Raw genomic sequence first — 24,569 nt, 5'->3', positions numbered from 1 at the left:
AATTAGCATTTACCGACGGCTTACCGACGGCCAATATACCGTCGGTAAAAACGTTGTCGGTAAACTTTACCGACGGATCTTTCGTCCGTCGGTAATTACCGAAGGCTTTTGGCCGTCGGTAAAGCCTTCGGTAATTACCGAAGGATCTAGGCCTTCGGTAAATCCGTCGGTAAATGTCGCGACCTGGTTCATCTTCTTCCTCTTCCTTCATCGCTGTGTCAATTTTTTTTTACATTTTCACGAACTCCGCCACCAAAACGGCATCACGCGAGTAACAAATTAATGTCCAAAGTATCAAACAACCATTTATTTTCAATAGTTAAAATTATAGGGAATCATGGACAATTTTTCTACAATTCTCAGATTTGTAAGATAAATGTTCCTAATCCAAAAAATATGGTGGAGAGAACGGTGGTAGAGGGCAGCGGTGGTGAAGAGAACGGTGGTAGAGGAAAACGGTGGTGGAGGGCAGCGACGGTGAAGAGTAATGGAGGTGGAGAGCAGCGGTGGAAAGCAGTGGTGGTGGAGAGCAGCGGTGGTGGAGGGCAGCGGTGGTGGAGGGCAGCGGTGGTGGAGGGCAGCGGTGGTGGAGGGCAGCGACGGTGGAAGGCAGCGGCGGTGGAGGGCAGCGGCGGTGAAGAGCAACGATAGAAGAAGTATTAGACTGAGATAGAGAGAAATGAGAGGAGAAATGAGTGGTTGCCACATATATTGGCACTGGATGCGAAGCTGGTCTCGAAAAATCCCGCTCTTTTTACCGACGGCCCGAAGCCTTCGGTAAATCCGTCGGTAATGTCGTCTAGCGAAATAATGGGCGGGAAAAATCCCGCTCTTTTTACCGACGGCCCAAAGCCTTCGGTAAATCCGTCGGTAATGTCGTCTAGCGAAATAATGGGCGGGAAAAATCCCGCTCTTTTTACCGACGACCCAAAGCCTTCGGTAAATCCGTCGGTAATGTGCATGTCACTTACCGACGGCCTTACCGAAGGCTTTTGACCGTCGGTAAAAAAGATTAAAAATACCGTCGGTAATTCCGTCGGAAATTAAGATATATCGACGGATATTAATCCGTCGGTAAAAATCCGTCGGAAATATTAATATTTTTTGTAGTGTTAGTTTCCTCTTCTCAAACCGTTCTCCGGAAACTTCCAGAATTTCCCCTCTTCAACTAGAATTTCCTCCAACTCTCTTCTCTCACAATTTCTCTAGAATTTTGGTGCAAATCTTCAGCCTCCCCCCCTTGGCTATTTATAGCCAAAAAATTTTTTTACTATTCATTTTTACTATTCATTTTTACTATTCACTTTTACTATTCATTTTTACTATTCAAATATTATCTTTTATTCACCATTCTTATCTCTGAATGATTAATTCTACGTGGAGTGTTCTCTTCCACAATTTATTTTAATATTTTTTTTAACTATTCACTATTCACTATTTACTATTTACTATTTACTATTCACTATTCACTTTTCTTAAAAAAAATCCTAAATAAGTTATCAAAAATTTGAAACTCTCCCTCTAGAATTACTATAATTTTATATCCAAAAATTTACATTTTTCTATCCATTAAAATTATTATTACTAATAAAATGCTAAAATTTACTATTATAAATATTTTTTCATGGGTCTTACAAATTAAGCTACCAAAATTTCTTATTAATCTTTCCACATTTTATAAACTTATATATTTTCCATTCACAAAGAAATTTATTACTACTAGTAATAAAATTATTATTATTAAAGTAAATATTTTTCATGGGTCTTACACTTTCCTTTACCATAGAAATAATCCTAAAATTCTCTTGATCATTAACTTTCAGGTTAACTTTTTCTGTGAAATTTTTTTCCCAGAAAAATTAACATTTTTCCATACAATATTATTACTTCAAATACTTTATTTTCTTCTAAATCTGTATTAGTGATGTTTCAAACTTACTGTATTCAACTCTACAAAAAAACTTCAGTATTCCGCTCTAGCATACGTATTTAAAAGAAATAAAAAAATGTTAACTTAATTAAACTACTTTATATTTACCAGGATTTAGAAATTACTATAAATTATTTACTTTTTATATTTACATAATTAATCAGTTTAACTCGCTATATCAAGACTTTAACTGCAATACAAACATTTAACACCAAAGCTGTCTTTATCAAACTGTATCGTACCCAAAAAGGAAATTTAGGAAACTAACCATTGAAATTAGTTAGCAATTAAATTGTCAATACTGATGTCATTGCTTTTTCTGAGGATGCAATCACCATGTACACACACTCCACCAACCCACTGATTATTTTGATTCTAACTTCAATCATTAATTCTTCATTCGTTGAAGTGTCAGATCATTAGTTCCATTCTACACGTCTTATTTTGGGGGATTGGTGGAAATTCAGAAAGTGGTCCCAAAATAAATCATAATTTTGCTACCTTTTATTCATAGTGATAAGGTGACAGAAATGAGAAACGAATTCTACAACAATTTTCCGTTTTATTCAGCACCGTATGCTAAAAACAAAATTGTTCCACGTAAATACAAGAGAATTCTCCTCCATAACCAAAAAAAAGCACAAATGCTGAAAGAACGGACCTACAAATCTGGAAAACCGTGACCACAGGTAATAATAATCATAGCATCATTTCTGCTATAAAAACTATACACCTCGTCGATACTCCAGTTGCTTTGTGTTCTCCAGCAAAATCTGCCAGCCAACAAAGAAACAGGATTTAAGCAGTGAAATTAATGTAAAACTTGTTTGGACTCCTCTTAGTATAATCACAAAAGTGTCAGCAGGTTCTTACTTCTCGAATGTAGTTTGCTATTGCTTTGCAGCCTTCGATTGCCAGTTGCATAACATTTTCCAAAATGTCAATTGGTAGTTTAGAATCCATCTATAGACAGTAACAACAGAAATTAGTGCAAATAAAATTAAACTAGGAGCTTTTCCATTCTAAACTACGGAATATGGCAGGGAGTGAACGAATGAAATAAGCTGGATGAGAAAAGAAAAGCATTGCATGCTTTTCATAATAATGATAGTAGTAAATTTCTGATTAAAACTTTGAAGGTTCACAATCTCAACCAGCCTTTACATAGTGGCACGTGTTCGAAACAAATTTAACTCCATAATATCAATCTAAGAATGGGAGCAATAAAGTGACTGATAAACTGTCATTGGAAAAAATCTATGCCAGCCCCACCAAATGAAGTTACCCTCCCTCTCTGTTTTGTGGACCATACATGAATTTCATCCTATAATAAGGTGGCGGAAAGAATATATCAACTATATTTCTTCAGTCAAAATTTAAAGTATTAACAAAAGATCTGCAACTAAAAAAGTAAAAGATGCTGAACTGGAATTCCAAATAAAGAGTTACCAAGTATGATACTAGTGAAAATTAAGTTACACTTGATCAAACATTAACTCAGACTAAAAAGAAGATTTGTCATGACATAACTCCATCAAAGGGTACAACAGCAAATCACTCTATCAGGAACCTTCGTAAGAAGTATCTGTTGATTAAAAAACAACTGATATTTGAAAAAAGATTCATGTGTACAGCAAACTATTAAGTTGTTAAATCTGAGGCGAGCTTAGATAAGCTTCTTTTGGGGATTTCCGAACATGCACCTATTCCCTCGAGTAATCAAGGGTTAAAACTCTACTGTTCTCTCCAAAATCTCTAATAACAAGAACAGTTTTTGAAGGAAGAGGAATTACAGCTTCAACACCACCAGACTCTTTACTACGTGAGTACCAATGACTGAGAGAGCAATAAAAAGTTTTCCTTTCTGTTGAACTAATTTACCTGGTTGACTACACAATAGATACAGAGAAAATAACAAGACATGAATTAACCTGAAGCAGTGTTACTTTATCCAACTTTGGCAGAATTCCTAGGGTTACATCAGGACCTCCAGCACTGTCTTCTACATAGTTCAAATCTGTACACATTCAGAAACCTTTAATAATTAGGGCAGCCCGTGCATCAGAAGTAGACAGAAACAAAACAGACATACCACACTTGTATTTAGCCAGTTCAAATTTAGAGTAAAAACAGATATCTACCAAGCAGACTTGTGTTGTTAAGGTATCCGGCACTGCAGGATGTTACAAGATCACGCATAGGGATCCCAGCATCGGCAAGGGCCAAAGTTGCAGCATTTATACAAGCAGATCTAGTTCCTATAAAAGACATGTCAACATCACCCAAAATTAATGTACATATTAAATGAGTAAAGAGAGAAAATAAAATGGCAATGACAGAAGAGAATCACAAGATCCCATTATCAAGTCTTAGTTACCTCCATCTGCTTGGAGAACTTGGACATATATATCTATCTGCAAATTTAATAAGTAAAACATTAGGGAGGACTAGGGGAAAGCAAAGCACATGACAAAATAAGTTCTTAATGTGTAATAAAACCTGAGATCGAGGCAATAGATGTGTCAATATAGATGCTTCCATGGTTTGCCGAATAACCAGGGAAATTTCAGTTGATCTCCTGTAGAATGAGAACTTCAAATCACGTAGTAAAAAATAAGAAGTGATCCTATTATCCTTCTGTAAGAGAACCTTACAATGAGAACCATATTAAAACTATGAAGGAAAAGCAAAACAGGATAACATTTATATCTGCAAACATTGATGGTTAAGCCATTCAAAACTATTTAGTGAGTTTTGGCCAAAGATTACTCAAAAAAGTCAAAGCTTGCAAAAAAGATTAAAAATGAGAAAAGGCAGTAAAAGGGTGCATGGGGTTAAGCTTTTCATTGTTTTATGATACATAACCCATTGTTGAGCCTGTAGTCAGCTATATCAAAGGCATGGAGCAGCCAGCCCCAAAAACACTACAATACGTTAGTGGATAGCAAGATAGTTGTTACATAGAAAATTATGAATGCAAGATTAAAAAAAAAATTATACTGTATCACATGAACAAATGCAATATATATATATATTACTAATTAATATATATATATATTACTAATTAATAATCAAAATTTATACTCTAAAAGTCTAAACATGCATTACCACCATTGCTATTAAATTCTTACCTCAGTAAAAAGATCAAAAAGTCCAATTTACAAATTACAAGGCACTCTTAAGATAGATTCTACTAATGCAACATTCATTATCATCCTAGTAGTCTATGCTCCAATACCCTTTTGATAAGTATAAAACTACGAATATATAAAAAATAAGTGAAAGGTCAAAAAGAATAGGAAGTTAAACAAAAGCAAGTAAATGAGCAAAACCTGTCACCCTTTGATTTCCTCATGCGATCTCCAGTGCTAAAATTAGCCATGCTGTACTCACACCGAACCTATAGACATACATTGCACATAAGCAACAATTAAGTTTTTGTTACAATTCATATAAATACAGACAACATAACTTAGAAAAAAAAAACTACCAGAGCATGGTTGGTTATTTGGCTTCTATTTTGCACCTGAAATGCAGAGAAGTTACTAAAGAAAAACAGCAAATCATCTAAAGCTCAACTACAACATCAAAGTTTTTTAAATGTCTAAACCAACTAACACTGAAAAAGGATAGTTAACAATCCTTAAATTACATAGACAAATTTTCATTAGCAAGGTAAATAATTAAACAGTACCTCTCTAGGGCCATAGACGGCAGCAATAACTTTTGTATTACCCATCTCAAACATGGCAGAACTGTTTTCAAAATAAAAAAACTTTATGGTCAAATGCTTCAAATGATATCACAACTTAATTTTCTAAAAAGCTAAAATTCATTTACCCATCTGCTTTGGATACAGCACCAATTTCTGTACGAATTTGTCGCATCTACAATATACCATAAAGAGAGGAGAAAAAGTTAAAGGCAAAAGATCAGTAGAGAAAGAAATATAAAATCATAGATTTAGATCCTCTGCAGTGAAGGAATAACACTTTAGAGGATAAACTGCAGTAATAGTCATTGAGATTTTAATAACTTCATAGTTTCTTATACATGTACATATATTTTATCGCACTCTTAAATACTAAATTTTTAATAAATAGTAATAACTTCACCTTATCCTCTAAAGTGCATCTCCTCATTTTAAATAGTCGAATCCCAAAATCATGTCCAAATCACAGTTGTTAAATAGGACTGAATTCCATAGGCCAGACCTTAAAATGCTGCTTTCAATTAGCTCATTTTGTCATAGGACCAAGTTCATATATCTCACTAAAAAAGGTTGGTTAGACATCCTTAGGGTTAGAACCCTCCATTTTCTTACTTTTATCATTTGGCAAACTACAACATTTGTAGCTTTTAAGTGATAGGTTTTAATGTTTATCAGAACTAAGGTTATTGACTGCTTCTAATCTGTTTATATGTTTTTTTGCAGTTCAAAATGTGCCCTTACACATTTCCATTACCCATGGCATGGCTCATCTATGTATAACCCATATGCAGAACTATCTGCAGATCTTATATATACTAATTAACATAAAGCTTCAGTAATTCATGACTATGTAAGAATTCATGTAGGATATTATTATTTATTAATACTCCGCATTTCATATGCTTCATGAGTATTCTTGAAAGATCTAAAGGAACCTTTTTTGGAATGAATATTAAGTGAAGAAAAAAGGAGGAAAAAAAAAGCCCAAGAAAAAAATAATAGCTGTACCTCCATGGGTCTGCGACCATCCAGTCGAAGTCCTTCTGGACTGACGTATTCCATCCTCAGGTCAATCTATGGCAGAGACAAAAAGGAGACAAAGATGAGACATAAGCAGCTGGATTTTGTTTTATTTTGCTTTATATTCTTGGCTTCCAAAAAAAAATGATATTTTCTACTAAAGTTATTGAAACAAAATGGTGAGATTTTGCAGAATCTGTGTAAGGACTTGGATTTGAGTCAGCAAAAAGGGGATGACAAGTGGAAAAGATGAGAGGTTGAGTTCTTTAAAATAAAATTACATTAGTTTTGAAACATTGATTTTTAACTCATTCCTCTTGTCTGAGAAACCATTCCTCTTCCTGCAAGCTCTCTCCTCCCCCTATATCTTCTCCCTTTCCCTTCTTCACACTGAACCATTAAATTCTCGATTAGGTGCTGCCCCAACGATCACAAAGTAGCGGGTCTTGCTCTTAGTCGATCAATTTCTCTAATCAGAACCGGTAAGAAAACCCCCTTTCTCATGTGCCCTAGGGTTGTAAGCATGTGATTGAACTTGTTGCATGCAACCCATTTCGTTTTCTTCCGTAATCTAGCTTCTATTGGGTTCTAAGATTCGTTTTCTATCATCAATTGATGATTTATAGGTGATTCTAACATTTTGAGAGTGCAAGCAAGTGGTCTAGGGTTCCTACTTGAGCTTGGTTGTCTACACTAGAGGTAAGGGGAGCTAGTTCTACTTTTGATTTTACTGTGTGGAGTGAATGCATGATAAAATTTGTAGTGGTTTGTGGTGGAAGCATGAACTTGGTTCTAGCTAAACTTGAAATGCATGTATGGAAGTGTGTGTTATGTGTATTTGGTGATTGATGTCTATAAACTGTTTGGAATGACTTAGAATGATGGAATTGTGTATGTTGGAACTGTTTTAGCGTGAAAATTCTGTGGTAGTGCTGTTAGAAAGGAAATAAAGTGTCTTTAGGGTCAATTTTAGGCCATTTTAGAGGAAGTGAGGTAGGGATTTTGAGTAAATGAAGGCTGCAGTGTTCCTGGACTGTTTGGGCAGCCTAGACAAGTCCATTGTGACTTGTTAGAAACATAAGAGTGGTCGGAAACATGTTCCAAGTAGTAGAATCAAATTTGGGTCCCTAAGTTGTTGAAGTTAGTGTTTTGGAGCTGAAAGTGAACTTTAATCACTTAAAAATGGTAGTAGGAATGCTTAGAATCAGTTGGACAAGTTTAATTAAGTCTAAAACGAGAATTAAGAGTCTAAGAAGTTGAGAAAAGTGGTTAGAAATGGTCAAAGGGAGGTTCTGTTACCATTATGCAGAATTCTGCATAATTCTGCAGAATTCTGCAGAATGCGCAAACTGACCGTTCGTCCATGTCAGATTTGAACGCTCGGTCATGCCATGTGCTGAGTGACGTTTGGTCAAATGTTGGTTTGATTAGCGTTCGTCCTTGTCTGGGGAGCGTTCGGTCTTAGGGGATGATATTAACAGCGTTCGGTCATTGGTTTAAATAACGATCGCTCAAGTTATGGTTTAGTAACGATCGCTCAGGTGTTGGTTAGTAGCGTTCGTTCAGTTGATGGTTTAATTAGCGTTCGGTCAGAGGTTGAATTAGTAGCGAGCGTCCATAAGTAATAGCGAGCGTTCATGTTGGTGGCGTTCGGCCTTGGTTTAGTTGCGATTGTGAGTGTTCGGCCTTAAGTTTGTATTCTTAGGGTTGAATCTTAAGCGTCCGGTCTTGATATTGGTTAGTGATCGCTAGCGCTCGGTCTTCATGTTTGATCGTTGAGCGTTCGTCCAAACAAAGTCCGCCCAAGGGATTTTGACGTTCGTTCAAACAGTGTCCGACCAATGGGTTTTGGACGTTCGTTCAAACAGTGTCCTCCCAAGGGCTCTTGGCGCTCGTCCAAATAGTGTTCGTCCAGTGGTGATATTTTCTGTTATGTTTTCTCTCATTCCAATAAGTTATGTTATTTAAATATTTCGGTTACAATTTATGAATGCATCTTCATGTGATCCAGATTGGTTGAAAGTGTATGGTTATAAGTGGTTTATGATGTACATTGTTGATCCAAAAGGAATATCATAAGATTTAAAATGGTAGGATTGAATCGGAAATTTAGATCTCTCGGTGGGATCAGTTAGTGTATTGAATGAATGTAAGAGGCTTCCATATGGGGGTTATCCCTAACACTCCAACGGTCTTTCATTCTCACTTAGAGAGGATTGACGCGTGTGGTGGGAGTAGTGGGAGGTCCTAGGGTAGACGCTATCACTGGAGGTCTATTCCGCGGTAACGGACTAGCCTTGTGTATGGTCGGGTGGAACCCCTCGGCAATGGCTTTGCAAAGCAGTAGAGGCCATCACAAGTGCACAACCCGCCCCAGCTCTACATACATTCTATGTCCGGACGTGTCTAGAGTCTTAACATGATAGGATGCTTGTCTTGATGAGTTTTATGAAATGAATGCTTATGTTTATGATGACTAAGGTGTTTATATGTGTATGTATATTCTGGTAACTGCTAGATTGATTGAAAATGAATTGTATGTGTTGCATGTGTTTGCCTTTCCCCTTGCGATGATCATCCAATCCTTTGGATGTGAGCAGTAGGTGATGATGTACCTTTGGAGCAAGCTTTGGAAGTTGAGGAAGACCCAGCCCCTAGTGCTTAGGATTTCTACTAGCTAAACAACTCTTTATTTTGAAAGACTTCTAGCCTTCATTTTAGCATGATCTGTGTTTTGGAGAATTATGAACTTGTACTTAAGTTTTAAAGTTTCCCAGCCAGACTTGGATAACTGTACTCCTTAATTCTATCTATTGTGTACTCTTAACTGCTTTCTATTATTATAATCGCTGCATTCTACATATATACATTGTTATATATTTTGGGATGTCAGCATGTGACACCCGGGCACTGATGAGAGTGCGGGGAGTGACGCCGGTGCAAGTAGCATGGTGCAGGGGGCATAGACAAGGAGCGGCTCCTGGCAAGGCTTCCGGTGGAAGGGGTACATGGATGAATCGAACATACACCGGAATGAGAGGGATCTGGAGACTATATAGGTATGGGACTATACCATTGAAGGATAGCTTAAAGGAATTGATTTGACTACTCATATCACCAAATGCATTTGCTTTTCGGTTGCCCGACTCATAAGAACTCCATGGTTAAGCGTGCTTAGCCTAGAGTAATTCTAGGATGGGTGACCTTCTGGGAAGTTTTCCCGGAAAGTGTGCGAGTGAGGACAAAGCACACTAGAAAGCCTAGTGGTGATCTGTGGGGGCAGTCGACGGTCCTTGTGACGTTACAATCTACCGAACAAACAAGGTTACAAAAAATCAAGCAATCTGAACTTTGAATGAATATCATATAGACAACAACAAACATTTACCCAATAAGTGGGGCAGAAATAAATATTAGAAATCAGCAAACAACAAAATAACAACGAATAGGTCACTAAATAGGTTTAATAGGTCCTAGTGCGCGAACCAACTTCCGTTCTCGCCGTCGCCACACAGAGCGTAACAGCCACCGGCAAATCTCGCCGTCAGTCAGGTACTTTTCCTTTTCTCTCTCTCTGGTCATCAAAGTTCAAACCCTTTCAATGTTTGCAGTGTCACCACTCACCACCCAATCCCTATTTTCTGTTAAACTCGTAAAAGTTGCTATGCTTTTCTAATTTAATCAATTCAACATTTACAACCAAGAAAAATGGAGTTTACGACAGCTTTGTATAAGCTTCAAACATTGAACATCTTGATAACCAATTACTCCTATACTATATCGTTCTCTCAATCAAACTTATAACCCTTCCTTGCCCTTTGTATCGATCTCACAAAAACTCTTCTTAAAAATCCTACATCTTGAACTTGCATACCACTCAACCATAAAATTGATCTATAGCATAACCGAGTCACTAAAATCATTGCTCTGTGTTGTTAGTTTATTAAGTGGGAAGGGAACACTGTCCTTCTCATATATAATTGACCCAAATCTTTCTTCTGTAACTATTAAACTAAAAGCCTGCTCATTCTCCTTTAGAAATTTGTTGAAATTCGGGGAGTGCTAGAATAAAATAAAAATAATAACAGTATGCAGATTGAATTTGCTTCGAGAACCACCCCTTTACAATATCTTTCTGTCCGTGGTGTACTTTCCTCTTTTTCTTTGCTTGCAGTAAGATTAAGAGCAAACTTAAATGTTTAAAAGGGTAGGGACACGACCAGATTTATTTTCTTCAAATGCGTTGTTATTTTGTTGTTTGCTGATTTCTAATATTTATTTCTGCAATATTATTTACCTAGTGCCCCACTTATTGGGTAAATGTTTGTTGTTGTCTATATGATATTCATTCAAAGTTCAGATTGCTTGATTTTTTGTAACCTTGTTTTCATCCTAATCTTTACAGAGCAACTGGAGTTTGTTCGGTATGTTTTCAAAAACACGGCCTTTGATCATATGATGCAAAACAAGCAATTGATTCAATCATAGAAAACCTGGGCAAAGTCATTCATGCTTTCAAAGTAATAGCATTCAACAATAACAACTCTGGAGCTCAAAACCTCACATATAAGCTCATTCACATTTGACCTACACATCCTGCTTAATTTCACAATCACAATCATGATATTATGCATTTATTCACAAAGCTTGTGAATCACCTGTATAAGCATTTTAATGTGCACATCATCTCAACATCAATCAATCATAAGCATCATTCAGCATTACTTATCACACAATCACAGTTAATAGCAAACCATCATAACAAACCAGGTGTTCAATAGAGTACATCAAACCCTAATCTAAAAACAAAAACAAATAAGTTCAGAAAACTTAAACCACAAAAGCATAATCATATGATAGCATTCATCAGTAAATGCTATCTCAGCTCCTCATCAGTCTGAGCTGTCCTCTGTATCTTCCTCTTCCTCTTCATCATCATCATCATCAAATGCATCCTCCTCCTCAGCTTCATCTTCTTCCATATCTCCTGCTGAAGCTTCAGCTGCTCCAGCTCCTCCATGTACTGGTTCTTCTGGCCACGCTACCACATTATGGAATTCATCCATAGTCCACCTGTGGGCTGGAGGTGTATCATACATCCCCACTATCATTTCAGCAGTGGCCACCTGCCCTCTGTGGATGGACTGCAACTGAGCACCTATAAGAGACATATACATGTCCCTCATCTGGAATGGTTCTGCTTCATGTGTATCAGCAGATGTCTGGCTCTGTGCTGATCCTCTCTCTCTACGAGCTCGGCGTGGTGGAACTGGCTGAGCTACATCCTCACCTCCACAGTACTGTCTGTAATAGGCCTCATCAATAGCTTTTCTTGGCCTCTCAAATGGTGGAGCAGAAGTGTCCACCCCAGCTAGTTTGCAAAGGTGAGTGATCAAAGAAGGATGTCCTAGTGGTGCTTTGTTGTTTGAGGTATTCGCGCACACACTAATTTCATCAGCTATCACCTGCCCAACATTAACATTTAAGTTCCTGATAGCACAGTAGATGAATAGTGCCCTGCTGAGAGTAATATCTGACACATGTGAACATGGCTGAATGTTGGCATGAGAAAACGCCATCCAATACTTTGCAAGAGGAGTCAAATCTGTCCTCCTAATGTTAACTACTGCGCCAGATCTATTCCTTTGGAAGTGTCCTCCAGGTATACACAACACTCTCTCCACATCCTCAAAATCAGCACCTTCCTCCATGCTAAGAGCAAACTGGCATTGCTCACCAGCCCACACAGTATCCAGGAAGTTGTTGATAGAATCAGGATCATACCTAATAGCATGGCCTCTGACATATCCCAAATAATTCTCAGCTGGATAGTCACCAATCTTCTTTGCATTGGTGTAGAATTCCTTCACCACAGCTATGTTGGCAGGTGCTGGATAAGTGGCTAGCTTTCCCCAATCATTCCCTAACACTTGCTCTCCAAATTGCGGAGCAAAGTTAGGTATCATTCCAACCTTTCTCTCCATTAGAAGTCTCCTGTCCTGAACCACCCTAAAGTGCTTCTCATGTTTCCTAGAGAGGAACCTGCTAGAGTGGGGTTGCTCTGGTTCCTTTTCCTTCCTCTTGGTTGCCATGGTTTTCAATCTCTTTCCTGAAGAGGATGCCATTCCTGCATTCAGACATAAATACAAAACCACAGAACATGATGTTAATCATTAGTATAACACAGAACACAACTCCTTTCGAAGCTAAACCACCGCTGAGGGCTAGAATTTCCCCTCAGCGCCACCAGTGCCACATACCAACACGCAACAAACCAGAAAAATCAAATCTGGCAGAGTGCCGCTCAGCGGTAACTGCCGCTCAGCGGTGATCTGCAGATTTTTGAAAATCTCGTTTTAAAACTGTCCTAACTCCACCCAAATGCAATTTTCAGTTTTCCAGTTCATAATCATGCAGTTTAATCGGTTCAAACATCAAATATATAATCAAATCATGCATAGAAATCAAAACCCCTAAATATTCATGCTTTGACAATCACATTCAAATTCAAGAACCCTAGAATGAACAAAATGCATTTTACTTACTTGGGTGGAGATGCTAGATGCTATGAGAATGCTTCCAAACTAGATTACTCTCTTCCAACCCCAAACTTTGATGGCACACTAGTGAAAAAGTGAGTGAAAGAGAGATTTTCTAAAGAGGGAAGAGTGAAAAGATGTGGAAAACCTAAGAGAAGATGTGTGGAAGTGTTTGTGCAGAGAAGAGCTTGAAAGAATGAAAAATTGCGCAGCTTAGGGTTTAAAAATACCCTAATGGGCTCGGGTTCCGCTAAGGGGAACTTAAGCCCAACTGCGATAGTACCGCTCAGCGGTAATTGCCGCTCAGCGGCACTTTCGTGAAGTGCTCCTCTCCTTCTTTTCTTAACCTACGTGCCTTCCCTACATGCCCCTCATGGGTTCCCTGCAATTCAATGTTAAAAATGCTTATGCAAATCCTAACTAAAATAAAACAAACAGAAACAATCAATCAACTGGGTTGCCTCCCAGGTAGCGCTTGTTTAACGTCACGAGCCTGACCCAAAATCCACCAACACCCATCAGTAGGTGTTTCAAACTTACCAGCACCCATCAGTAGGTGCAAAATTTTCTCACCAACACCCATCAGTAGGTGTTACAAACCTAGTATCCTTCAGTAGATACTTAACCACCTAGCATCCTTCAGTAGATGCTAGATTCAACAAAATAATGTCCAGAATAATGTTCACAGATTAAAAGTTACAAAACCAAAACAAATCAAAAGTTTGTAAATCCACTGGGTTGCCTCCCAGCAAGCGCTCCTTTAACGTCATTAGCTTGACCTTGTTAAAGCTCATGTTCCATCTTCTTTATAGTTGATGTAGTCCTTCCACCAACCTTTCAATTGCTTCCTTTGGACTGTTTTGGATCCTCTAGAATATGGAGACTCTATCTCTATCATCTCCTTCTCTTTAAAGCCTTTTATAACCCACAACTTGTTCTTGAGTCTTACAGGTGTGCCAACTTGGAGTCTTATTTTCTTCCAGTCTCTAGGAACTTCTTCTCCTTTTCCAATCTCTTCTACCTTGTTTACCTGAAAAAACAAACAATGGTTATCTAAAACTTCAAGATTTTCATCCTTACCTCTAGTCATGGGTGCATCTCGAAATGCAGCTTTGTAACTAGCCTCTTCCTCCTCTGCTTGTTTTTCATCTTTGAAGACATCCACCACCACTCTCTCCTCTCTGTCTTGGAGAACCACTATACCTTCATTCACATCTATGATAGCCCTGGCCGTTTTCATAAACGGTCTTCCAAGTATAAAAGGTATCTTCTCGGTTTCCATCTTCATCACCACAAAGTCTGCCAAGAACTGAAGTTTGCCCACACAAACTACAACGTCTTCTGCAATCCCACATGGCTCTTTTGAAGATCCATCGGCCATTACTAAATTAACCTTTACAGGTTTCATTTTAACTTTGCCAATTTGCTCCAATAGAGAATAAGGCATCAAGTTAACACTTGATCCTAAATCAAGGAGAGCTTTCTTTACCTTTTTCTTCCCTACAATGCAAGGGATAGAAAAACTACCTGGATCTGCTGCTTTTGGTGGGAATGACTCTTTCTTAACAGTTATACACTTTTCTTCCTCATCATCTCTACGTCTTCTTTTTGTAGAGGTTCCTTCATCAGATTTTGTATAAACTGCTATTTTCTGTAGAATTTGTTCCCAAGGTGCTTCATTATCAACCATTCTGAATAAATCTGTGAAGTCCATTGGTTTCTCTTGATTTATTGGGAAAAGAAAAGTGTTTCTTCTTTCTACTTCTCTTCTCTCTTCTGTTTCTTCTTCTTCTAACTCAATTATCTCTTCATTCACACTCTTGACTACTTTGCACTCTTCTCTGGGGTTAACCTCAGTATTAGCCCCAAAATTTCTGTTTGGCCTTTCTTCCAATTGCTTGGTAATCTGACCCATTTGAATCTCCCAATTCTTTATAGCAGCTTCAGTGCTCTTTTGAGAGGATTCAGTTTTCTGTATGAATTGCTGAAGAGTTTCTTCCAACCTTGTTGATCTTTCATTAAGCATAGCTAACTGTTGCCACAAGGTTGGTTGCTGCTGCTGCTTATTATATTGATTAGCCTGCCCAGTTTGACCTTGGCCAATGCTTGGATGTGGTTTCCATCCTTGATTATAATTTCCTTGACGGTATGGAAACTGATTAGCCATGAAATTAACATCTTCCACGGCTTCCACTGGAAAAGCACACTGGCCATTGATGTGATCACCTCCACATAATTCGCACAACTGGGTTTGTATCTGTGCAGCAGATTTCAACTCTTTAGGTAATTGAGCCAAAGTTTTAGTCAGAGTTTCCAGCTGTTGAGTTAGAATCTTATTCTGGGCTAGCAAGGCATCATGTGTTTGCAATTGAAGAACCCCTTTTTGTTGCATAGGAGTTCCTCTTTCACTGTGCAGCTCATTATCACTTGTAGCCATGTTTTCAATTATTTCAGTTGCTTCCTCTGGAGTTTTCCATTTGATATTGCCTCCAGCTGAGGCGTCCAGCATCATCTTGGTTTGTGAACCAAGCCCTCCAAGGAAAGTTAAGACTACTTCTTGATCTTCAAAGCCATGCGTGGGAGTTTTACGTAACAAGCTTTTATACCTGTCCCATGCATGCCCCAGTGATTCTTCCATGCCCTGCTTGAATGAAGAAATCTCTTGCTTGCCCTTAGTCACCTTAGATTGTGGGAAGTATTTATTTAAAAATTTTGTAACCACTGCTTCCCACTCTGTGAAACTTTCTTCTGGAAAAGAGTTCAACCAAAGCTTAGCATTGCCTCCCAATGAGAAAGGAAACAAGCTAAGTTTGATAGCTTCGTCTGGCACCCCATTAATTTTGACCGTGTTGCAGATCTCATTAAAGGTAGTAAGGTGCTCATATGGGCTTTCGTGAGATAACCCATTAAATTGATTACTCTTCACCAATTGAATTAATGCTGGCTTGACCTCCATGTTGGCTGCATTGACTCTAGGTCTAGCTATGCTGTTGAAGTGCTGAGGTCCAGCAAGATTAGTGTAATCTGCAAGAGTTCTTCTAACATTATTATTGTTCTCCATACTCCCTGTGCTATAAACAGAACCTTGTGGTGATGATTGTAGGAGAGTTTCTGGAGAAGGGAAAAGTTCTCTAGACGTTCTGATTCTTCTCCTCCTTCTACTCTCGTCTAGACCTTCAAGAAGTGGTTCTGTTGTTTTCTTACTTCTAGTTCGAATTGCTTCCTGCATACACAAGAAAACAAAACCCTAGAAAAGATTTGTTAGCACAAAAAGATATAGAAGAAAAGATATATTCAGAAGAAAAAAAAAATTTAGAAGATAGAATCAAATAAGATAGAATAAAATAAAACCTAATCTAAAAAATAAAATCTTACCTAATCTAAAAGATAAAATAAAATAAAATCTAATAAAATCTAACCTACTCTAAAAGATAAAATAAAATCTAACCTAACCTAAAAGATAAAATAAAATCTAATCAAATCAAATCTAAAATAAAATCTAATCTAATCTAAAAAGATAAAAAGATAGAATAAAATAAAAACAGAAAAATAAAAACAGAAATTCAAAATTAAAGTCAAAGATAATCAATAATCACACAAATTAACCAGTTAAACCACGAGTCCCCGGCAACGGCGCCAAAAACTTGATGGACAAATTTGTAAGCACCAAAATATGATGTCACAAACTTGTTTCATAATCGGCAAGTATGACCGAATCGTTCAAGTAATAAACTTGGTAAGACCAAGTATCGTTCTTCCCAAAGGACTCACGGCCTAGTTTAGTTATGTGATTTGTTGATTAGCTAAGACTTACAAACAAAATAATTGGATTTTAATATGCAAGACGAAAAATAAACATGTATGCATGAAGTTTGATCAATGGCAAAGACAAAAGATAAACACTTTCAATGGAATATATGAATATGTTGTTGGGGGTCAATTTCATCTCATCCACTCTCATACATTTTAGGAATTCAACATTCAAATCATCATTGTTAATGCCACTCTCTAAAGTACCATTCTAGATGGCTTCTCCCTAATCACGAGTTCATACAATTCCTAGCATTCCTAATGATTAGTTCATAAGCGCAGGAGCTTAACGACAACCAATATAATATTGGGAGAAATTCCCCGGATCTAGACTTCCCCGTACGTGCCCGTATCGACAAAACCAATAATCATGCATTAGAATGAGTTAAACAATGCAAGCATTAAGCAAAGAGGAAAAACCCTAACTAATGATGAAAGAAAGCATATATCTTAATTCAAAGATGCAAGCATAAATTCCATATATGAGAGCTTCAAGAGATTACATTGATTCCCCAACAAACATACAAGGTTTAGTTCACCATATTCATGGTGAACCTAGATGAATTACAATGAAAGTATGAAAGAATAAACCCAATAAAGGTGAAGAGGTAGCCTGAGCATCCAAGATCCTCCTTCAAAGGGGTGGAAGAGAGAGTGTTTGCCTCGTTTCTGCCAAAGATGTCTAACCCTAGGACGTGCAAGTCCTTATATACTATTCTAGAATTACAAAAGATTACAAAAGCCCAAGTCCATAAAAGTGCCGCTCAGCGGTAAATACCGCTCAGCGGTGGTTGCGCTTCACGTTTCTTCCCCTCAGCGGCCAGTTTGCCCCTCAGCGTGACTCCCGCAACCTCCTGAGTGCCGCTCAGCGGTAAATTGCCGCTGAGCGGTGCCTTCGGCTTCTACTTTTGCACTCTTTCTTGTCTTTTCTAATGTCATCTCTCTCCTTCTTCACTTCTTTCACCAAATTCACCTCAAAACCTGCACAAAAACACTTAAATCAAGCATAAACCTGTCCAGCTCTCTTATTTCTGAAAATATGGATAAAAGGCATGATTTCAAGCTAGTTTCTAAGTCTAAAGGTTGCTTTTAGTATCAATTTTAAGCATGAAAATAACAGTTTTTCAACTGTTATCAATGAGCCATGCCATGGGTAATGGAAATGTGTAAGGGCACATTTTGAACTGCAAAAAAGCATATAAACAGATTAGAAGCAGTCAATAACCTTAGTTTTGATAAACATTAAAATCTATCATGATGGACAAACGCCCGAGGAGAGGTCGATTGAAGCTGCGCGAATACAAACCGGACCTCCTCGAAGCTTCTCCGACGAAGAATACACAACGGAAAATGACAAAAACAGAGGGTTAAACTCGATAGAAACCCTAGAAATGGAAGGAAACCCAATATGAACCGATTAATCGGTTCAAAATGAAGATTGAACGGTGGAAAAGGTTTCGAACGAATCAAAAGTAATTTTAATCGGCTAAAATCAGAGAAAATGATGAAGGATGAAGAAACCCTAGACAAATGTGCAGATGATTTGGTGACAGTGGAAGAAAGATGAAGAAACTTGTGAATCTGATACTTACGGAGGAGAAGAGATGGATTTGTGATGAAGAATGGCTGGCGACGAGGAAACTCTTGAGTGGAAGAACGAGATGTGGTTCTGCGAGATGGAGAAAAAGCTCTCACGAAAGAGAGAATGTGGCTGTGCGTGTCTGATGTGTGAGAAGAAAAGCAAATGATGTGGAATGAGGTAGCGGACGCGTGGCTGAAGAAGGAATTGAAAAACGCTGACGCATGCGAGGTGGCAGCGAAGGAGAGGTGGCGTGGAGGAATGAGTAGCACCGTGGAATTTTGGAGAAATGGAAAAATGAGAGTGTGCTTGGAAGGTGGCTAGAGGGAGTCTTTGGACTCTCTAGCCTATGACTTTCAAGAGAGAATTATTCTGATTTCAGAAATATAATTCTCATTCAGCTCAAAAGTGACAATACAATAGAGGAGCTGGGTATTTATCTTGAGTTAATTGTTTTCTTAAAGATAAGAATAACTCAAGATTTGAATTGTCATATTTTGAAAATGTTTTCATGACAATTGGTTTGAAAGAGAAGTCAAAAATTGAAAAGTAATCAATTATTGGAAAAGAAGTAAAGATTTGGAAACCTTCCCTTGTTTGTTCCACAGTCTTTGAAAGAATAGGATTTGTCATCAGTAACGATTTCTCCTTTTCTTTCTTCTCTCTTTCTTGCCTTTCTCTCTTTTCTTCTTCTTTTCTCTCTTCTTCTCTTCTTAATTCCTCTCTTCTTCTCTCTTTTCTTTTCTCTATTTCTTCTCTTCTTAATTTCTCTCTTTTTCTCTCTTCTCTTTTCTCTATTTCTTCTCTCTCTCTCTTCTCTTCTTCTTTCCTTTCTTCCTTTTCTTTTCTCTCAATCTCTCTTTCTCTTTTCTTATCCTTGATCTCCTTAAGTCTTGCCCCAAATTCTAATTCTCTACGAAGAAACCCATGATTATTTAAACTCTCAAGAAATAATTTTCCATCATTAATGCAATCCCTAATTAGTTCTAGGTTTCTTTTAATGCTTGAAGGCACAAACTTTCTTCTCATGCAAGCTTTTAAATCACGCCAATCACGTATGGAGGACTTTCTACCTTTCCTAACATGATATTGTCTTTCATCCCACCACTCACTTGCATTTTCTTCTAACTTAGAGAGATATATACTAAGAACATAATATTCACTCTCTTCACAAAACCAAGGATTTATTTTATCAATTTCTTTTTCCCAAGCTAGGTATGTTAATGCACCTATATCTTTACCAAAGGATGGAAGATTCCTAGCTTGTTTAAACATTTCATCAACTTTATCTAACCTAGAAGACCTATATGAACCATAAGACATCTTTGTTTTTAAAAGTTTTCTTAATCTAAAGGGTTCAAAACTTTCACTTAGACAAGTCCCAGGTAAGAGAGGTGAGCTAAAGAGCTGCTTAAGTACCAAATCTTGCCTTGCCAGAAATGTCTTAGGCTACTAACTAATTACCCCTTAAACTAAAATCACCTTTAGAAACAAAGTACACAACTCAAACAATTAATCACAAATAAAAGACTAGACTCTCGGACTCTAATGTGAAAAGGCTTAGAGTTTAATCCCTTTTAGCCTAATCAACCCTAAACGTGAACACAAAATCAAAGAAACAAAAACACTAAAGAAAAAAGCGGACTCTAATGACCCCTACGAGATACACAAATTAAGTCAATATTAAAGTCTACTCCTATGGTGAAGCTTGTAGCTTTGGCTAACAAGACACATTCACCTGTCTAGCTATGCTAAAAATAAAAGCAAATAAAGTTGCCAAGAGTTTGAAAGAGCACCAAGGACTCTTCCTAAACACTTGGACTTTATAAAAGGCCCTTTTACAAAACAAAAGCTAAAGCTAAGAGTAGGCTAACACAAGCCTATTACAAACAAATTGAAGAAAATAATTACAAAAGAAAAACTATACTAGGCTGCTACGGTCCTGGTCCTGGTCCACTTCATTCATTTTGATGCCAAGTCCTTGTGCCAAAAAAAAATGTACACTCCTGTTGCTGGTTCGGCCAGCTTTGGCCCCTTTTCTAGCTTCTGGTTTATCCTATAATCACAAATCACAATTGGAATCAATGTGCCTTATCTACACACAGATATCAAAAGGATTAAATTCACACAATATAAAAGATTCTTCCCTTTTCTCCTAGTCTCGTACACTTGATGCAGCTATATAAATTTCTGTTGCTCTCAAATGACAAACTGCAATCAAAGATTCACAATCAATTCAGCAGAGTAACCATCAATGCTATCAATTTCCAGCTAAGACAGAAACAATTAAGTAATCCAGAGGCAACAAAATTAAACAACTCCCCTAATTAAATGGTTGGTCTATCTTGCTGTAAACTCTACTGATATTCTGCTACTGCTTAAAATTCTTGACTCCAAATGTTTATCAACTCTGCACACAACAACATCAAACCAGATTCCAATTCAGCAAATCACATCATCCAACAAATTGCAAGCTATAACACAAACAGTTAAACAAATAGAAGTAATATAGCTAAGCAACTTCCCTGATTAATGCTATTTCTAGTTGTTGGTTTTAGTGGACTTTGTTGTAGGTTCTTCCTTGTGCTCAACTAATCAGCAGATTCATTCTTCACTTTTTCCCTGCACTGATTCGTTTCAGATCTGCTCACAGAAATTGCACCAACTCCAGCAAAAATACACAAGGACATAGATATTAAACCAGATGCAATGGGTGTAATTCAAAGCTGAACTAAACTGATTTAAACAATCATTCAATTCTAATTTAAATTCTGATCAATCCAATGGGTAAAAGAATTATGTGCTTAATTCAACCACAACGTCAGAATTGGAAAGTAAGTGCTTTAGTCACTTCTTCAAATGGAATGATGCTTTGGCAGTTAAAACAAGTTCATGCACAAGACTAATTACTCCAAGCAAATCAATTCATGCATAAATCAGTCCATGAACAACTAACTAGGTGGCATGCAAGGTATTCAATCAATCAATCTGAATAAAACTGAAATCTGCATGTGATTAATACCAGGAAAATATTTTCTATATGCATTTGGAAAAATTGATCTCAACAACGAAAGAATGATGGTGCTAATAAGTATTCAACAGATTTCAACAATTGTAAGCAAACCATGAAATCAGTAATCACATTCAGACATATAATATCTCAATGATTTCAGCAAGCAGTTTATAATCCAAAATGAATGCAATGTCAGTTTAAGCAAACCACAACTGATCCAATCTAATTGATCCAATTTCTTTTCCTGCACAATGAACAATCACAAAACAGTTAGATTAACAATGAATTCTCTATTTCAAAGTGCCAAGGAATTAGGCCAAATCAGCCTTACAAAACTCACAACACTCAGGCTTCTTTTTAAAAGCTTAAAGCACTCAAAATGTAAAGGTTTGGAAGGGAGATTCTCCCTTGGCAGTACACAGCTGGAGAGTATTCCAGACCACCACCACCTAAAATGCTACCAAGCACACAAACCTTCTTTCAATTTCCAGAAATCCAGAGTGAAAAAGCTTCTCAAGTAATAAAGAAATGGCTAGGCAAAGATCAAAGTAATGGACAGACAGGTAGAACAAAACAGGACAACCACTAAAGCAAAAGAATTTACAGCACAACAGAGAAACTGACTCAAGATCAGATTATGAAAGCAAACAAAGCTCAAATTAGAACAGCTGAACAGATTTTACATGTAATGTAGACAAAACTAAGACATTCAACAATGACAAGCAAGAAACAAAGCTTTTGATCACAGTAAGCACTCAAACAGGATCCTAAGATCAGTTCTAGAGTAGATTTCAAAAGCAATAAAAGATCAAGAACAAATTGCAGAATTTTTGTAAACAAATGTTCAAACTGATTCACTTTATTTCAGACTTGTAGTGCAGCATTTAACATTGTTAATTTCAGCCTTATGCACTGTTTTACAATGAAATCAGTAGAATCAACTCCAATTACAAGTGTTACTGCTAGGTTCAAATTCAAATCACAGATTTAGTGGTTGTTTTGTACAAGATTACAAGTACTGCTGATGTGATGCAGATTTTTGTGGACTTAATCATCAACCACTTACAAATTTTAAGCCAGAACAACTTTGACACAAAGGTGCAGTAACACAAGTCAAATCAAATTTAATTCTGCAGAAAAGAAATTAAAGCACTCAGACACAATGACTCTAGGATGTACTGATGTTAGAACTTAGTAATGATCTAATACTAAGTAGAACAAACACACACTCAAAACATTAACACAGACTTCAAAGAACAACCAGTTCGGTGTAGCTGGCCAAATGAAAGACTGATGCTGCTGTAAGCATCTTGCACCCAAGCTCAATGCAACATTTCATAGCTTAATTGGTGTGCATTTGCTATCCACAAGCAGATTCAACTTTCAGCTCACAGAATTTCAAAAGTGCAATACAAATTACATGTAATGGTCAGCATCAAAAACTCAAGACAGCTTCAGATAAATGAAATGAAATTAAACTGCTGTTGAAGTCTGCATCAAGCTCATTCAATTGAATTTCACTGCTTATGATGATGAACATATCTTACTCAAAGCAAAAAAAACTCAATTGAATCACAGTTAAACTCAGATTTAATTGACAATTAAAACAAAATAACATGACATAGACAAAACAGAAATGGATTTAGAAATTAAAATACTCAAACAAAGACTTGCACCGAAATAAAATGAAATAATACTCATATAATGACTCAAAGGCACAGAACAAGAAAGCTTAAACAAATAAGTAACACTCAACTTGAAAACCTAAACGCAGAAATTGAGATCCAAGAACGAACAAACATATTTGAATCTCATACAGAAAAAACAACACATACTGAAACTGAATCAAGGCAAAACACTTTGAGAATTCCATGACGAACAAAAGTTAGACACAAGACAGTAAAGAAATTAACTAAGAACGCGAAAATGGAAGAATAAACTCAGAATCAAGACAGAATCAAAATAAAAAACTAGAACAAAGACAGAGACACGAATCAAACTGAAACAAGAATCGAAACAACTCAATAATGGAAGAAAACTCAGAACAGAGACGAACCGAGATACTTACCTCTGAAGCGTGTTCGAACCTGGCTCTGATACCACTTGATGGACGAACGCCCGAGGAGAGGTCGATTGAAGCTGCGCGAATACAAACCGGACCTCCTCGAAGCTTCTCCGACGAAGAATACGCAGCGGAAAATGACAAAAACAGAGGGTTAAACTCGATAGAAACCCTAGAAATGGAAGGAAACCCAATATGAACCGATTAATCGGTTCAAAATGAAGATTGAACGGTGGAAAAGGTTTGGAACGAATCAAAAGTAATTTTAATCGGCTAAAATCAGAGAAAATGATGAAGGATGAAGAAACCCTAGACAAATGTGCAGATGATTTGGTGACAGTGGAAGAAAGATGAAGAAACTTGTGAATCTGATACTTACGGAGGAGAAGAGATGGATTTGTGATGAAGAATGGCTGGCGACGAGGAAACTCTTGAGTGGAAGAACGAGATGTGGTTCTGCGAGATGGAGAAAAAGCTCTCACGAAAGAGAGAATGTGGCTGTGCGTGTCTGATGTGTGAGAAGAAAAGCAAATGATGTGGAATGAGGGAGCGGACGCGTGGCTGAAGAAGGAATTGAAAAACGCTGACGCATGCGAGGTGGCAGCGAAGGAGAGGTGGCGTGGAGGAATGAGTAGCACCGTGGAATTTTGGAGAAATGGAAAAATAGAGTGTGCTTGGAAGGTGGCTAGAGGAAGTCTTTGGACTCTCTAGCCTATGACTTTCAAGAGAGAATTATTCTGATTTCAGAAATATAATTCTCATTCAGCTCAAAAGTGACAATACAATAGAGGAGCTGGGTATTTATAGTAACCCATGCTCCTTAAGAGATAAACTATAAAAAGTAAAAAAATACAAAAAGAGGACTACTGATAACAGTTGAAAAACTGTTATTTTCATGCTTAAA

General features: G+C 37.3%; 1 protein-coding gene and 1 long non-coding RNA gene across 3 annotated transcripts; both read right to left on the bottom strand.

Annotated features, from left to right (window-relative positions):
• Positions 1–2,655: 2,655 nt before the first annotated feature.
• On the bottom strand, positions 2,656–6,704 carry LOC148202350 (exosome complex component RRP41 homolog). 2 transcript variants are annotated; one of them, XM_088108460.1, is made up of 11 exons: positions 6,651–6,704; positions 5,771–5,817; positions 5,625–5,685; positions 5,421–5,456; positions 5,263–5,330; positions 4,430–4,508; positions 4,308–4,344; positions 4,072–4,188; positions 3,862–3,947; positions 2,804–2,893; positions 2,656–2,703 (listed from the first exon to the last, which is right to left on the bottom strand). In XM_088108460.1, the coding sequence occupies exons 1-11, from the start codon at positions 6,702–6,704 to the stop codon at positions 2,656–2,658; spliced, it is 723 nt and encodes a 240-aa protein (XP_087964586.1). The 2 variants fall into 2 exon arrangements, with proteins under 2 accessions (XP_087964586.1, XP_087964587.1); XM_088108461.1 differs by having other exon boundaries at positions 3,862–3,932.
• A 13,528-nt stretch (positions 6,705–20,232) lies between these two features.
• Positions 20,233–24,406, bottom strand: LOC148202349 (uncharacterized). Its single transcript, XR_015785046.1, has 2 exons — positions 23,672–24,406; positions 20,233–21,233 (listed from the first exon to the last, which is right to left on the bottom strand). It is a non-coding gene; the product is annotated as an uncharacterized LOC148202349 (long non-coding RNA).
• Positions 24,407–24,569: the final 163 nt, after the last annotated feature.

This window comes from Vigna umbellata, chromosome 3 (genome assembly GCF_029865625.1).
Source record: "Vigna umbellata cultivar VRB3 chromosome 3, Vumbellata_1.0, whole genome shotgun sequence".
NCBI lineage: Eukaryota > Viridiplantae > Streptophyta > Magnoliopsida > Fabales > Fabaceae > Vigna > Vigna umbellata.
Note: the sequence above shows the minus strand (reverse complement) of the source record. Positions and strands in the feature narration are given on the sequence as shown.

Bases quoted from the DNA above. Each gene is read 5' to 3' on its own strand.
- LOC148202350 (XM_088108460.1), bottom strand. From the start codon at position 6,704: ATGGAATACGTCAGTCCAGAAGGACTTCGACTGGATGGTCGCAGACCC. The intron at 5,457-5,624 runs GTACTGTTTAAT...TCTGCATTTCAG, and splicing joins CCGTCTATGGCCCTAGAGAG to GTGCAAAATAGAAGCCAAAT. The intron at 4,345-4,429 runs GTTTTATTACAC...TTAAATTTGCAG, and splicing joins ATCTATTGCCTCGATCTCAG to ATAGATATATATGTCCAAGT.